The sequence below is a fragment of the Pongo pygmaeus genome, chromosome 2 (genome assembly GCF_028885625.2).
Source record: "Pongo pygmaeus isolate AG05252 chromosome 2, NHGRI_mPonPyg2-v2.0_pri, whole genome shotgun sequence".
NCBI lineage: Eukaryota > Metazoa > Chordata > Mammalia > Primates > Hominidae > Pongo > Pongo pygmaeus.
Window position 1 is genome coordinate 7,219,059 of NC_085930.1, and position 14,302 is coordinate 7,233,360.

The 14,302-nt window shown below is 33.8% G+C and overlaps 1 protein-coding gene across 6 annotated transcripts in view; it reads right to left on the reverse strand.

The window, feature by feature from the left end:
* Window positions 1-479: 479 nt before the first annotated feature.
* ZNF654 (zinc finger protein 654) overlaps window positions 480-14,302 on the reverse strand; it is an 84,060-nt gene continuing 70,237 nt past the window's right edge. For 4 of the 6 annotated variants that reach the window (XM_054479557.2, XM_054479555.2, XM_054479559.1 and 1 more), the window contains 2 exons: window positions 10,069-10,210; window positions 3,509-6,443 (listed from right to left, as the gene is read on the reverse strand). In XM_054479557.2, the coding sequence (XP_054335532.1) occupies window positions 4,026-6,443; window positions 10,069-10,210 (2,560 nt within the window). In that variant the 3' untranslated portion in view covers window positions 3,509-4,025. The other 2 variants (XM_054479558.2, XM_054479556.2) reach the window with 1 other exon arrangement.

Here is a 14,302-nt window from a genome sequence, read left to right on the forward strand (position 1 = left end):
GTGAAATTCTTTCCTAGGAAGTAATTTTCATCATCATTTATATTGTAATATTTCAAAATGATTTCAGTCTTTGTTTTTTTTAAGTTCCACCAGAAGCTCTTCATTTTTGAAGAATTACCAATGTAGACAAATTTATCTACTGTCTTGCCTTTGGAGAGTTCCGACACCTACTAAGTTTGCAGAAAGTACTATATCACACTGAACCCACTTACCTGAAGTGACTTTAGTAAAACAGAATTCTATCAACTTTTATTCCTCCATATAGGCATTCATTAAAATGTCCAAAAATGCCTATTTTGTGTAAAATTTTAGATATTTCTATTTTCTACATTATGTTTAAAAAAATCACTCAATCCAAATACGGTAATATACTAAAATATGCCATTCCTTTATGAGACATAATAGACATTTTCATTTAATATATACCTTATATAAGTCTAATTCCTTTTGAAAGCAATGTACTACATAAAATTGAACACTTGATTACCAACAAGGACGTTTTATTGAACAAATCTATGTACAGTACAAAAAATTTCTTGAAATGAGACACTATTGTTGATTTATTGCAGTTCAATGGCTCAGTTTTAATTTGTACTCTTATAAAATGCAAAGTAAAATAATTTAACATTCAACAAGGAAGCACAAATTTCCTTTCTTGCTGAATCTGTAATATCTTTCACATATTAACAACTCCAAAATGCATATGCAGCATTTACTCATTCTGAAAAGGTGTTTTACAGTACCAAATAAATTAAAAAATAAACACTATCATCCCTTTTAGGTTTTTCATCCATACAACAGTATTAAACCAAACATGAAAGGAGTACGGCTGAACCTTCAGTGTGATTTGAAAAGAATCACAAGTTCAATGATATAAATTATTTAAGTATTATATAATTGGTGGTTTTTAAAAAATGAATATGGCTAAAGCCCAAAGTACCAGTGTCCTTGTCCACGGGGATTCCCCTTTTTACCTCCTCCATAATATCTGAGCAGCAAAAATTCAGATTTGCTATTTTCTTGACCTTACTGACACACAGCAGAAATTTAACATTTAATTTTTTGAAGGAAATTTTTATTTAAAAACAAAGATTTGAAACTTGGTCCATGTAGGATGAATACATCCTCAAAACAGAAAAAAAGAAGAAGAATCTGAGGAATAAGAAGCAAGCTTCCTTTTCTTCTGAAGCTCAAATTAGAACTGTTGGAAGTTTATGCACCCTATAAAAGCAAAATGTGTAGGGTTTATGTTTTAAAAGACAGACATAATAAAATGAACACATTCTTTCAATAGCTATTTGAGAAGTATATAAACCGAGGTTAAGACAGTGTGGTCAAATAGAATTTTATAAAACATTCCTTGATTTAGTTATATATAAACCAGTTTGATCTCAGTCTTTCAGAAATAATTTTAGCAACACAAAAGTAGAAATAAACCTCAAGTTGAAGACAGATTACAAATGGAATATATTTGAAACATCTTGGCATGAACAGTAAAAGCAATGAAAATGGAATACTTTGTGGGCATGGATTTATATCAATTGTTACAACTTATGGAAAATGTGATAAAATATTAAACTTCTGGAAAATGTACAAAGCAGAAATATTTCAAGACTTCACTGTCCAAATGAACCAGTTTCCAAACAGACTTTTTATTACAAGACATACTTATAGAATGAACTAAAATAAAAATCATTACATTTTTAGTATCAAGAAATACAGAAAACTTTTTTTTTAGCTGACCTTAAAGATTTTAATTATGAGCTGTGTTTAGTTACCTAAATGTAAATTCCACAGCCTAATGTAGGCTACATAACAGAAACAAATTTAAATTTGGAATGGACTTATGACCATCATTGCATAGTAGTGAATGCTGATGATAAACCAATAAAACCAGGAAATTAAAAAAAAAATCATCTGATCTATCATGATCTGGAAATCCTAATTTAATAAAATATGGATGCTACCTGGAAGAAATTCTCCACTTCCATAATAGCCTCATTTAAGAAGCTCCAATAGGGTCTGATGAGATTATCTGCCTTGAACAAAGATTTTATTATTTAGAATAACTGGAATATTTGACATTGGGACATTATGAGATCCGTTTTGAAACACTTTGCCTTTTTGTTATTTTTGTCCCTGTTTTAGATTTACACACTATTAGGTAAAAGGAAGTCTTTAAGCATCCTCCCTTCAATAATGGACAAATGGAAAACATCTGAGAGGGTATTTTTAAAAATATTTATTGTTTTAACACTTTATTAAGTTAAAATCTTCTTAGGAAAATAACATCACTAAGGAAAACAATGCTTGAATGTATCTCTTACTGTGCTCTTGTGCAAATGTTTTGTGTAAATACTTCCTTTTACATATAAAAATTACTATTCAGACCAGAGTCATCACTAATGAATTAAAAAAACAGGAACAGTATGGCTTATTTTGGAATTACCTCTCCTAATAGAATAAAATGAGAATGAATTCTCAACCTGATTCTTAGCTGATTTTTTGAGCCAGTTATTTTAATAGGACTGTACTTAGATAACCCACATTAATGTCTAAAGGACTTTACTATGAATCATCAAGCAATGTCCCAACATATATACAAACAGAAATATCCCAGTGTGCTTTTACCACTATTCACATTGAATAATTTGCAATTCAGTGTTTTCCTTCAACTACAAAGCCTGTAAAGTCTTAGATTCCTTTCATCTCTCCCCAGAGTTACTGATCGGTTTTTTTTCTATTTTATTGACACTGCTGCCCTTTAAATGTAACTAATTTGTACCACAAAAGTGGTTAGTGGGAGGTTCTATCAAGAGCTTATTAGCAAAGCACTGTGGTTTTTTTTGTTTTGTTTTTTAATTTTCAATGCTGGCGTGCCATTCATTGAACTTTGACCTAATTAATCATCTGGAAACCAGTTACAATCTTTAATTGATAGCACTGTGGTAAGTTAATGTATAAGTTTCTAAATCATATCACAAACCAAACAGCAGCGGTTCCTTAAACCATGTTTAACCAGAAGGGAGGGGACATAATCTGATTATGCATGACAAGAAAACAAACCCCATTTTTAGAATAAAACACTTTAAATGGTTTATTATTGTAAACCAGCCCCCCTCCCCACACACACTTTTTAATAATGGGTTAACTTTTCCCTTTCTGTAAGGCCATAGCTGGTTTTCTGACTAGTTGCCTAAACATGTTTCTCATATAAGCGAAACTGAACATGCTGCTGCTATTAATCATCATAAACTTTAAAATGTGGTTTTCTGAAAACTGGTACTTTGGGAGTTTTATAATAACCCTTTTGGAGTCAAAGCCAGCACATCTCTGTGAGTTCATTCTAGAAAATGTGCTTTGTCTTTACTTTAGTAATCCGAGACCACTCTAAAATTAAGGCCATCAGGGAAATAGCAAACTGATGATGCATTTTCTTATAGTGCTTTTTTCACACTACTGCTTGATTGACAGATCTTTCTGAAACATTTTCATCAGGCACCTGTAAAACAGAACACATCTGTTAATTCAAGTTTTATTGACGTTCGACCGGAATTCCAAGTCAGATTCCTGTTTAATTTATACCCTGTCATTTTAAAGGATATTGATATTAGTAGAAAGACAAGCTCTTTTTCTGATTTTGTTTCTCAATTATTTTCTGTTCTTTTTCTACTTCTATTTTTGTAACAGAGACACACAGATTCACTTGATTTATATTCTGGAATGCATATGAAAAATAATTCCCATCAAAATTACAACTTTTATTATATGAAACTTGGAATGAAGAATAACCTTTGATACAGTGGAAGAAGTAAAATCAAAGAATATGAAAAACCTGTGTTCAGGTTCTGCCTTGCACAAGTTCATAGGCAAAGCCCTATGCAAATTACTTGTGAATTTCAGTTGCTTGATCTATAAAACAGGAATATTAGTATCATCTCATACTGGTTGTATGTATTAAAAGGAAATAACATATGGAGTAATGCTTCACTATCTGTGCTACACAAATATCAATTTTTTAAATCTCAAAGATCTACAGTAGTTTTATTTATGCCATTTTCTCTTTCTACAGATATCTCTACTAAGAAGATAGAAGACTTACTTTCATCATCTGAATCAAATCCAAAGAGTGTCTGACATTTCTTTTGTGCAAGATGAGCCTCAAGTGCTTCTGCATTACAGTAGGTGGTCAGGCATTTGCCACATCTTAATCTTTTCACTGATTTTTTATACACGTTATCTTGATCAGAACAGGCATCTACTCTATCAGTCAGAAATTTTCTGCGTTTTGGCATACTAAGATACCGTTCATCAAGGTAACTGGGAGGCAATGGTCTGACGTATGGTTTTGTTAAAATTAAGCCATATGAAGTATGTTCACTTGTCAGATTTGGTTTGGAAGGTGCCTGAGATACTGGCAAGGTATTGTGTTCTTGTGGTACAACACTGGGTAAAATGGAACCATTTTCTGTCCTGATTCTGTTTGTATCAATTTTCAAAGCAGGATCTGATGAAACTAAAGGTGTTTGCTCTATTTCACTGTGTCCATTGACTAAATCACTACTACTACAATTATTTTCAGAATTTGGCTCTATGTCAGGCATCTTTTGGTCTATCAAGCTTATGTTTGAAACAGTGTCATCAGAACATTCATTTCCATTCTGAACTAAACTGTCTGTTTTCTTTTCCATACTTTCTATACATGTCTTTGGTTCTGTAGACTCTTTCCTTGATTTGCTAGTAGAAACTGGCAGACTAATAGTTTGTTTCTCATTACTAGATGAGTCTTTTTCCTGATTAGGATTTGAGTCTGTCTGAACATCCCAAAGAATTGTTTCACTTGGTTGTGCAGATGATTCTGGTGTTTTACTTAAATAGTGTTGAGCTTCATGTTCATATAGCAGAGGAAGATCTTCAAAAAGCTCATGGCATTCTGGAAAACTACACTGAGCTTGAAATATCCTGTGACTTTTTGTGTGCTGGGCAAGCTGGAACGGCAGCTTAAACGACTCATTGCAATTAAAATGCAAACAAAAATACACATTTGGATAGCTATGTCTATTAAGGTGGTCTATAAAATGTTGAGAATCTTCAAATTGCCTTTGGCAAAATTTGCATTTTCCTTTGCTCCACTTCATTACTGTTTGTCGCACGTTTAAATCAGTTGGATGTACGGTCATTGCATGTTTATTTAGAAACCCAATTCTTTTAAATATCCGGACACAGCCAAGAGCAGGACACTTAAAGTTTCCTTCTTGATCTGTGGCATATATGTCTTTTGGATGGCACACAGTTCCATTGATTTTATGAATTACTGAAGTTTCTTGATTCAGGTCATAATCATCTTCTTCATAATCACCTTCTTCATCTTCTTCCTCTTCATAATCATCCCCACATTCAGGTAAAGGCTTGAAGACATTTAAAGAAGTATTAGGACTGCCATTTTCAATAACGTTTTCAATAACATCTTCTGGTACACTTATGGGAATTTCAATGAATTCAGCCACATGCTCAGGGATGACTTCTTTGTTTCCTTCACTAGAAGCAGTAAGAGTCTCTACTTCCAAATCCTTACTATCAGAATTCCCATTTTCAAATGAAATGGAAGAACTAGAACAATTTATTTCTTCCAAAGCAGTGACTTCCTGATCATCCTGTTGAGCTGCAGCAATTTGCTGTCTCTGTATCTTCTTAACATGATTCTTCAAATGCTTCTGCATAAGTCCTCTGTTTCTAAATTTCCTACCACATATTACACATGCAAAACTGCCTTTTTTCTGATGAGCCTGGGCATGCCTTACAATGTGACCACCTAGAAATTCCTTGTTACATAACATACAACGATGCCTTGGGACATTGTGATCTACTTTGGAAGTATTAAGAGCTGTAAGGTTTTTCTTCGTATTAATATGACCTTTAGGCTGCACTCCAGATACATCATCAGGATCAGTCTCTCCAGTGCTCTGATCTGTAAGAGAGTCAAACCCTTCATCCAAACCTTGCTGTTCCTCCGTCCTTTTTAGATTACCTGCATTATTTTCCAGTGTGCTTTCATTTAGAAATCTAACTGCTGATTTATCACTCAATAATGCTACACAGTTTTTCTTAATCATTACAAAGTTCCAAAATTCAGGGTCAAAAAACAATCCCTTTTTCAAAATTGGAAGCAATTCAAAACGAACACGATTTTGAACACTACTTGTGCCTTCATTATATTCTTCATCTGGACGTTTGTAAAGCTCTTCAACAGTACGATACGCTTCTAAGGAGCGCTCCAGAAAAAATATTGAGAGTGCACAAATCCTGAGGATCTCCAAATCATTTGGCAAAAAATGTGCAATTGTTTTATAAATCAGACATTTAGTTTTGGGATCATCATGAAGGTCGAGTTGTAGAGCACAACCACATATTTCAACACAAATTTGCAAGCCTTCTTCTTCAACCTGTAAAAAGAAAAATATTAGTGCTAAATACTTTTTTTTTCCAAAAAATGGTTATACTAGTCTATCTTTAAAAAACACAGCTCTTAAAATGAAAGCTGAATAAACATAGTATTCCAATGTGCAATTTTCCATATTTAGTAGCCTTGTTTAACTCTTTTAAATATATACCTTTCTCTTTTTTTTAAACTTGAGAATAATCTGGAATAGATAGCATTTTAGTTTCTAATTTATTTAATTTTCACATTTGACAAGCCCCACTATCCATAATACAAAATGGACTCATAGTGATTCATAAACTTATGGTGATTAAGATTTCTTACAATTCTAGACCCCCATTTATTATTTTAGGTACAAATCTCATATTCTTTGAGAGAAGGGTCAAAATTATGTGTATTTTAACAGATTTATCATTTTCCACATCAAGAAATAAAACTAGGCTTAAAAAAAACTGCTCATGGGAACTTTTATTATAGTGCTATATGAAAAAAAATTACTTATTTTGCTTATTATGTAATGTTATTTATCCAAATAAGGGGGGAAATGTGGCACACATAAAGAAGGCAGTTATAATCTTTCCAAATCTAATAAGGTATATAAGGCTCAGAATAATGAGCCCCCTGGAAGTTATCTGAATAGTACTCAAGCTTTGAAACGTTCACTGATGACTCAAGGATAATTGCATCAGCTTTTACTTGGGAATCTATTGTCGACCCATCTTAGTTATAATAGTGTCTCCGGTGGTTTGGAATAATCTAAAGGCTTATTTTGATTGGAGGAGATACCATAATAATGTCTTTAACATTATATATATGTATATATATATCATACTGCCTACATATGGTATAGTATAGATTACAGGGAGGAATACTACCTTGCCAGCCTCACGTTTTCTTAGTCCTTTACATGCTGTGTAACCCTGAAGAACTAGTTCCCACAGGCAGACTTTAACTTAGCACATTCCATTTACACTTTATCCAGCTAGTAAATTCCTACTGATCCTCCTATTCATTCTTTGAGAATCAGTTCTAATCTGAAGGTTTTTCTCCCCACTTATCCTGGTTTCTGCCCTGAGGTGCAGTTAAAATTCCCCATTCTTTCCACCAAGAATAACTTATCTTTAAAAAACATTTCAATTTTGTTTTATAAATATCTGTGTATGTGTATGTCCTCACCCCCCAACTTTGAATTCCTAAATTACAGGGGACAGTGTCTCATTTTTTATGTCTCCCTAAATTACAGGGGACAGTGTCTCATTTTTATGTTTTATAAATATCTGTGTATGTGTATGTCCTCACCCCCCAACTTTGAATTCCTAAATTACAGGGGACAGTGTCTCATTTTTTATGCCTCCCAACTTTTAGCATAAAAGTTGGTACATAGTAACCTCTGAATAAGTGTTTGCAGAATGAGTGAAAATCAGACCTATTCCATTTACTTAGTTTGCTCCTATAAATCCATCATTTACAACTTGGAATCCTTTCTGAATTCCAACTACTAATTTCTAAATTAGTAGTTAAATTATAATTAGACTTTACTACCTAGATTTTTCAGATACAGCAATTCAAAATCCATTCATTCGAAACAGAATTACTTTTCTTTCTCCATACGTCTATCTACATCCTTTTTTTTTTTTGAGACAGAGTCTCGCACTGTCACCCAGGCTGGAGTGCAATGGCACGATCTCAGCTCACTGCAACCTCTGCCTCCCGGGTTCAAGCAATTCTCCTGCCTCAGCCTCCCCAGTAGCTGGGACTACAGGCATGAGCCACCATACCTGGCTAATTTTTGTATTTTTAGTAGAGATGGGGTTTCACCATGTTGGCCAGACTGGTCTCGAACTTCTGGCATCAAGTGATCTGCCCACCTTGGCATCCCAAAGTACTGGGATTACTGGTGTAAGCCATCGCGCCTGGCCTACATCCTCTATCTTGGCTCATAAAATTATAACGTATACAGATGCTCAAGTTTAAAAATGTTAAGATCATCAAAAAAGAGAACAGGCTACTTCCTTACCTGAAATCTTTTGATGGTTCCAGGATATTTATGAATTTACAATTTGTTCAATGAAATGAATGAACTGTTGCATTCAAATTCCTTTAAGTATCTCCAACAACCACTCCTCCTACCACACACAGTCTCTGCCATTAGTCTCATCCCCCACCCACTTCCCCATATTTCTCTGCTACCCTTTAATGTCACCAGATGGTTGTGAAAAACAAATAAAGAAATGAGGAAAACATGCTCTGTAAACTATAAAATTCTCTACAAATGTTAGTACTACCCTCATGTCATTGAACACTCAGCTGGAAGTATTTCCTCTGTGAACCCTTTTTAGATACGCCATCTATGTCTCCTAAACTCACAGTGTTTATGACTCCTCACAGTACTGAGGTAACTGAATGATTTATTCCAACAAATAAAAGTCTTTTTAGAGTATAAACTATTAAGCATCATATTTTTAATACTTATTTCATCTTTGAATTTTCCTTTTATAATATATTAGTAGGTTTACCCCACATAGGAAAATAAGAAAGCTCTGTGATGACTGGCAAAACCTCACTTACACCATAAACTTTCTATAATAATATATCTCAATTTTTGGTACCAATAAGAATCATATGTACAAAAATATGGATACATCTTTATTGTTTAAAATTAAGTTTTACAGGTGATTCTGATGCACATCAAATGTTAAGATGTGTTCTGTAACATAGTTTTCGTCTTTTGCTGGAAGGAGAAGTTTACTTTGAGAATGCATTTGAATGATATTTCACTATTTAATAAGCATACCATGAATGCAGTTAGCAAAATTATCATGGGAATATGATCACTACATGATGATACATCTAATGAGTGATGTGATAATGAATGTAATAAATGCATAAATACATAAAAAAATTAAAATGTATTATTTAATAGATGCCTCCTTATATATTTAAAAGTAATCAACATAGAGATTCAGTTTAATGGTGCTACCTAAAATGTAAAGTGGCTTTATCTTTATACTCAAAGTCCTATTGATATTTTGGGGGAAAAACTAAAAGGTCTGCAGGATCCACTTTCATGTCTACGTAAGACTCATGTAGGATTGTACTCACTTGCAAGTGGCCCAAGAAAAACTTGACTCAGGACTATTTTTAGAAAGAGGTAACACATTTTTACAATTACTTCAAATAAACAATTTAAAAACTTTGTCCTTAAGTTTCAAAAACATCTCAGAATTCATTGTTCCTTTACACGTAAACAGCAGACCTAAAACTGGAACTAAGTTTCTCTGTGACAGTGAACTGGTATTATCGATAGATACACCAAGTTTATTTGCAAATTACTTAAGATTCTATAAATGGGATTTAGGCTAATATGAAAGTAACAAATATTTAATTATAAGAAAAAAGGTTGTAATGGAAGCGATTGCTTCCATGTTAAATTTTAAGTAACAATAAATCAGCCTCCCATGTTGAGAGTTTGGAGTTAGGGCAGAGGAGAATGTAATGTACGGAGAATGTGGCCTTAAAATCCTCCTTTCCTTCAATTTTAAAATCAAATAAATTTTATCAAAAGAGATTGAAGTTTCAGTGAACTGTCACTGAATTTTAAATTTAAGGGACAAATATATCCTATTTACCTCATCTTTGATGATTTTCATGAAAGGAAATATGACTCTCACATTAGTTGCTGTTCTTAAAAGCTGGTAGCATTGATCTACAAAAACTTGTTTTGAAGGATTAGATTTAAGCTGTAGTTTACTCCATATGAAAATCAACTCCCTGTAAATGAGAAAAAAAGAGAATTATCAAAAATACAGTTTATTCAAATACAGACATTAGCTATCTTTCCCTGATTCTATAGTGCCCTGGCTGGGATGTATATGAGTGTAAATATGTATTACGTTCACCCCCAAGCTGCTACTTCTACCTGTATGAGACTAAAAGAAGTTGGGAGAGGAAGAAATATCAGAAATCACAAATGTACAGTGGTAAGGAATGAATTCCAACAATATGTTGGCATACCTAAGATGTCTCTAGTATTGGATCAAAACAGAAATTCTAATCCTAATGTGCCAATACTGATATTACTTAAAAATAATAAACTTTGGCCTTTAATTAATATTTTACTTGTAAATTTAGAAACCAATGTTGTAGACTCTGTATAAAGAAATGGTTCATACTTTTCATTTTCAATTTATTAAGATATCAAAAGTACTAACGATTAAAACTGTAAGTATGTTATAGTATTGATTCTGAAATAGTATGTTTCAGATATCGTACTTTTAAAACAGACAGGCTATGGACCATTTGAACTACTTCATAGGTAGATTCTTTTCTCAAATACGGCCACTGTTATTTGATGCACAAGGCTAGGAGCAGTGGGTTTTTAGGCAAAGGCAAATCATATGATAGAGCTGATATATTTGGATGTCACATTTTAGCAAATTAGAATTCTTTAAAACATGTCATAAAAGTGTACAAAGCATCAATCTAAAAGCATTAAAATAATTAATGAAAATATTTTTTAAAAGTGATGAGCATATACTTTGAGCTCAGCACATACAGGTATTAAATCTAAGGACAGCTTGATTACCATCATGAGGGTACGCATAGTCTACTCAGACAATACAGAAAACACAAAACAGAAAATGACATCAAGCAACATATGAGAAGTAAAACCAAAATTCCAATTCCATTTCCATTTTATTAAGTTTCAGTCCACTACTTCCCCCCCCCCCTTTTTTTTTTAACTCATACTCTTTTAGAACTCTCACAAGGTTTCATACCTTCCTACCACATCTCTAGCTTTTACTGCTTTCCAGTTTTCATGCCTGGGTGTTTCAATTTATATTGCTTTCCATCACCTTAACCCACTCAGAACTAATCGTATTCCTGCAAAATTGATATCTTTTCCTAGATTAGGCAGTGACACTAAACATTCCTCTATTCTGGTCTGGTTCTAACCTGTTTATCTTGCAGTGTCTTTACATTTCAAGTACACTTTTGCTCTCAGCTCTATCATTCTTTCTCAATGTTACCCTTTTAGGCCCTTTAATTTTACACATGTATTTCTACAGTGGTTTCTAACCTGATCTGTTTTCAGCCTCCCTGATCACATTTCATTTAGTGCTTATGCTATAAAGTTAACAGCAATAGAAATGTGGGTTGTAGAGTTAGGAGTTTCAGGATTTGAATCTTAGAAACTCCTAATTTTCAGCTAAACTGCTTCATTTATTCTTACTTTTGTTTATGCTGACTGCTGTATTTGGAAAGTACTTCATTCCTAAGATGAGCTTATCTTTCAAAGGCCCTATCAAGTATCTCTTCAGGAAAGCCTTCATGAATACTCCAAACTAAAGTGATACCTACACTTCAGAAAAGATCCCTCTTACTGATTTCATGCCTATCATATGCTTCCTTGTTATATTTTATCGATCCTACCTATTTACCCAACCATTAATATATTGTAAATATACACAATGACACATTGTTTAGTGGATGCAGTGGCAAGAACATGGAATTGGAAGTAAGAGAGACCTAAATCTCAATACAGCATTATACACTGATTGGAGTGGCACACCCAGTTCAATGAGCCATGCTTTTCTAGGAAAAGCCCTAAAACACAAAGGTAGAAAACCAGTGGCCATGTCTCCTATGTGACCCTCCTCTGCATTCCCCTTCAGATATTAATTCAGGGGTGGGAAAGTGATCCCAGTCAGGCTAGTCAGAATTTCTGGAATGTTCTCAACTCTAAACTATTAAGCTTGGGGTTTGTTGATGTTCATGTTGGTCTACAGAAAGAGAGACTGCAGCCAAATGACAGAAAAGAAAGAGATTTTGAAAAACATTAGCAATATCAGTGTCCCTGGTAGCAGTTATCTTTGAGAACTACCTGTGGCCTTCCATGTAGCTTTCATGTAGCTCATACTGCACCCTAAATATTTTCCTATTTAGGCACAGATGCTATCACTTGCAAACTAACTAGTACAAATTCCAACTCCATTTCTTACTACCTGTATGACTGGTATCTCTTTTACATACAGTTTTCTTATACATAAAGGTTGGGATTATTCCTATTCAGCATCTTTATTAAAAGAATTAAGAGAGACAACTGAAACACCTAGGTGAAATGTCTGGCATATACTTCCCCTAAATGTTGAAAGCCTGTAATAGGTACACTGCAATATCCTAATAAGTTTGCCAAGAGAAGGCTACCACTATGGATTTTTGCTTTAAAGCAGGCAAAGCAGAAATCTTAGGATAGTGTTATGAAGCTCCATTTTGATTGGATTTAAAACATGGGATCTGAGGTTTTAGTTGTACAGTGGATTCTGAAGGAAAACAAAAACCAACAACAAAAAAATCCTGAAAACCATTGACAGTCTTCTTTTAGAAGACCAAAAGGGCAGGTTTAATGAAGCTTATACACGTTTTCCTTTATTCAATATGTGCATTAGAAAACACAGCACTCATTCAGTGTACAAACACATTTCCCAGGTAACTAGCTAATAAAAGACCCTATTAACTACTAATATTACCATTAAGTCATCTACTTTCTGAAAAAAGCCTATATAATGACGTCGGTCATGCTTACAATAGAGATTTTTTTTTTTTTCCAAACTTGACCCATTTATTTTAAGTAATTTTAATATAGCAGAGGCTGGAAGACTGCCTAAGTTTGAATCCTGGCTTCACTACTTACTAGCTGAATGGCTTGAACACAGTACTGAATGGCTTGAACACAGTATTATTTCCATAAGCTTGTTGGGTTAAATGACATATGCATATATACAGCAAAGAATATAGGAAGCACTCAGCAAATATTTGCAGCTATTATTATTATTAATGATTGTGAAGGAGAAATGGGCTTAGCAACTTGCCCCATTGGCTTGGGATACAGCAAAACCGTGGATCTAGTTCTATTCACACAGAGGGGAGATAAATGACAAGCTGACTCATAGGCTAGGCCAGGATGAAACGGACAGCACAGACTTTGGAGGCTGAGAAAAAATCCTGCTCATCAAATTACAGTAAAAATTAACTTTTAGAAGGAAGAAAAGGGATCTTAACATTCAGAAATATAGAAAACAGGTAGAAGAAATAAGAGGGTAGGCCATCAGAAGCCACGCTATTTAGAAGGAAGGGACAAAAAGAAGGCTAAAGATTCGTTTTTGGTTAGGCAGCTGGAGACACTGAGCCTCTATTCTTAGAAGGTTTCTGTGGCCAGGAGCCGGAAGACAGGCATTATAATATTTAGGTCCTTCCCTAAAGAGTAGAAATGGGTTACCAAGAGAATAAGAAAATAAAATGTGTTTTTCTGTTGTTTTGTGTGTGTGTGTGTGTGTGTGTGTATACTTGTTTCTAGTTTATTTATGAGTATATTACAATGAAAGAACTAAAGACACCCTGTTTAAATAGTGTGATATAGCTCAGGGCAGAGAACATTCCTATTCCCATAGGAAAAGATCTGTTATAACTGTCATGACTATTTTCAGTTTCCAAATAACCACATATCAAAAAATGATAATACTTCAAAAACTACAGTTATATGCAGTGTAACCACATTTCAGTGAACAGCAGACTGCGTATACAACAGTGGTCACATAAGATTATAACATCATTTTTACTGTACTTTTTCTATATTTAGATATGTCTGCATAGACAAATACTTACCATTGTGTTATAATTGCCTACAGCATTCAGTACAGTAACACTGCCGTACAGGTTTGTAGCCTAGGAGCAATAGGCTACGTCGTATAGCCTAGATGTGCAGTAGGATATACCATCTAGGTTTGTACCTCTACAATATTCACGCAAGGAAACTGCCTATTGACATATTACTTAGAATGTATCCCCATCATTAAGTGCTGC